We start from the raw sequence: 1,963 nt of genomic DNA on the forward strand, positions 1-1,963 counted from the left end.
TGAATCTCCAAATTCTGCTGGTTCTACTTTCTAAATGCTCTTTAATCTGTTCCTTTGCCTTAGTTCATTTCTTGCTTATGTTGCTTTATTGCCTCCTTAGTGGTTCTCCTGCTTTCAGTCTTCTTCCCATCTAATATTTCACACTGCTTATAGATTGCTCTATAATGTGCTCCTGTCATTTCTTCACTGAGTTATTTTCTGTCCCGCAGACCTCTGCCCTTCTCTCCCCAGCTCTGTGCCTGGATGCCGACATTCATGGCCTGCGTCACCTGGGCTCCTTTGCTCTCTAGCTTCCTGTTGGGTCTGACCAATGAGAGGCACTGACAGGAGGGCAGGAGAGAGGTTGAGGTTCCAATACCCTCACACCATGATTCCACTGGACTTCTGGCAGTGACTGTGTTCCATTTGATTATCATTCTTGTAGCTCCAGTAACATTGGGTCCTGCCCTTACTGTTTCAGGCCATTGGTATTCAAGAGTTCATGCTTTTTGCCGGTACGTGGAAACCTCACCCTGCCTGTCCACATCTTTGCTGGAACTTTTTCAGTTAAACACTTTTGAGTGTCCAGAGTTTCCTGTTAAAACTCTGACACTTACCTGAAATCCTTCCATGCTCTGCTTTCAGGATGAAGTCCACTGCTCACCTTTCTAGCTTCAGGTGTTGAATGTCCTCGTATGTTCTCTGCACTTGATCTTTATGAATGGCTGACTCACATGATTTCTCTCATCTCCATGATTTTTACACACTTCCCATCTCCACCACTTCCCATCCTTCAGTGCCTCCTACTTACCTTTCAGTGCTCTGCTCACGTGTCATCTCTTCTGCAAAGTTGCCTTTGATTCTTTCCCTCCACTCTAGGATGGAAAAGGAGCCTGTTCTCTACACTCTCAGAGGGCCTTTCATATGTCATATGAATATTGACTCTGGACTGTTTGTCTCCTGCTAGGCTGAAAAGACAGAATGACTATAATTGCCATGTAGAAGAAATTGTTGGTCACAGAATGCTAAGACTGCTACAATCACCCCTGTGAATAATAAATAAATAGATAGATAAGATTCTGGGCAATTAAATATTTAAGATGTGTTCTTTCTCTGTCTTTCAGTTCCAAGGTGTAAAGCTTTGAAGGAAATAGATTTAATTAAAAGTTCTAAGTCAGACTGTTACTGCTACAATCAAAATACTCAAATGAAATGGGAATACATATGGTCAACTGTACAGGTAATGGACTAGTTTTAAATCATGTCTTAGGAACAGGGTATTAAAAGATACTATTTTAAGAATAAAAAGCAGGTTTTATCTGACCTAGAGCTGTGTTATCAGTACAAAAGCTGACGTGGGGATGATGTACAGTGGATTAAGCGGTGGCTGGTATTGGAGGGAGCTGTTTTGTGGGAGAAAAAATGGGGCAGTCTGCTTCCCTAAAGATTTACAGCCTTGGAAACTCTCATAGAGTTTGGCAATTCCACTATGTCCTGTAGGATCTGTATGAGCTGGAATTGACTTTTGGCAGTGAGTTTGGTTTTGGTTTTAGTTTTGATATGGAAGGAGGGGCCCTGGTGATGCAATGGTGAAGCACTCAGCTGCTAACCAAAAGGTCGGTGGTTCCAGCCTACCAGTCACTCTACAGGGGAAAGATATGGCTGTCTGCTCCCATAAAGATTAGAGCCTTGGAAACCTTATGGGGCAGTTCTGCTCTGTCCTATAGACTCACTATGAGTTGGAATCAACTCAGTGGGAACAGGTTTGGTGTTTCGTTTTGGGTTTTTTTTTTTTTTTTTGGTATGGGGAGGGGACATTAACTTCTCTATATTCTTCATCAACTCCTTCCCAAGCCAGTCCAAATAAATATACCATCTATGTGAATTCAATTTGCTTCTGTGCAAACACAGTTCAAGACAACACCTACCCTCATACATTCCAAAATAATTGCTATCTCATGCTCCTCCCATATAGAAATCTTGG

The 1,963-nt window shown here is 42.2% G+C and overlaps 1 protein-coding gene across 1 annotated transcript in view; it reads left to right on the plus strand.

Moving 5' to 3' along the window:
• The first annotated feature begins 481 nt into the window (after positions 1 to 481).
• NEMP2 (nuclear envelope integral membrane protein 2) overlaps positions 482 to 1,963 on the plus strand; it is a 12,933-nt gene continuing 11,451 nt past the window's right edge. Inside the window, 2 exon segments of the mRNA XM_042780447.1 lie at positions 482 to 494; positions 1,080 to 1,219. Coding sequence (XP_042636381.1) covers positions 482 to 494; positions 1,080 to 1,219 — 153 coding nt within the window.

This window comes from Orycteropus afer, unplaced genomic scaffold (assembly GCF_000298275.1).
Source record: "Orycteropus afer afer isolate SDZICR_OR568_19922 unplaced genomic scaffold, OryAfe1.0 scaffold00001, whole genome shotgun sequence".
In the NCBI taxonomy this organism is placed as follows: domain Eukaryota; kingdom Metazoa; phylum Chordata; class Mammalia; order Tubulidentata; family Orycteropodidae; genus Orycteropus; species Orycteropus afer.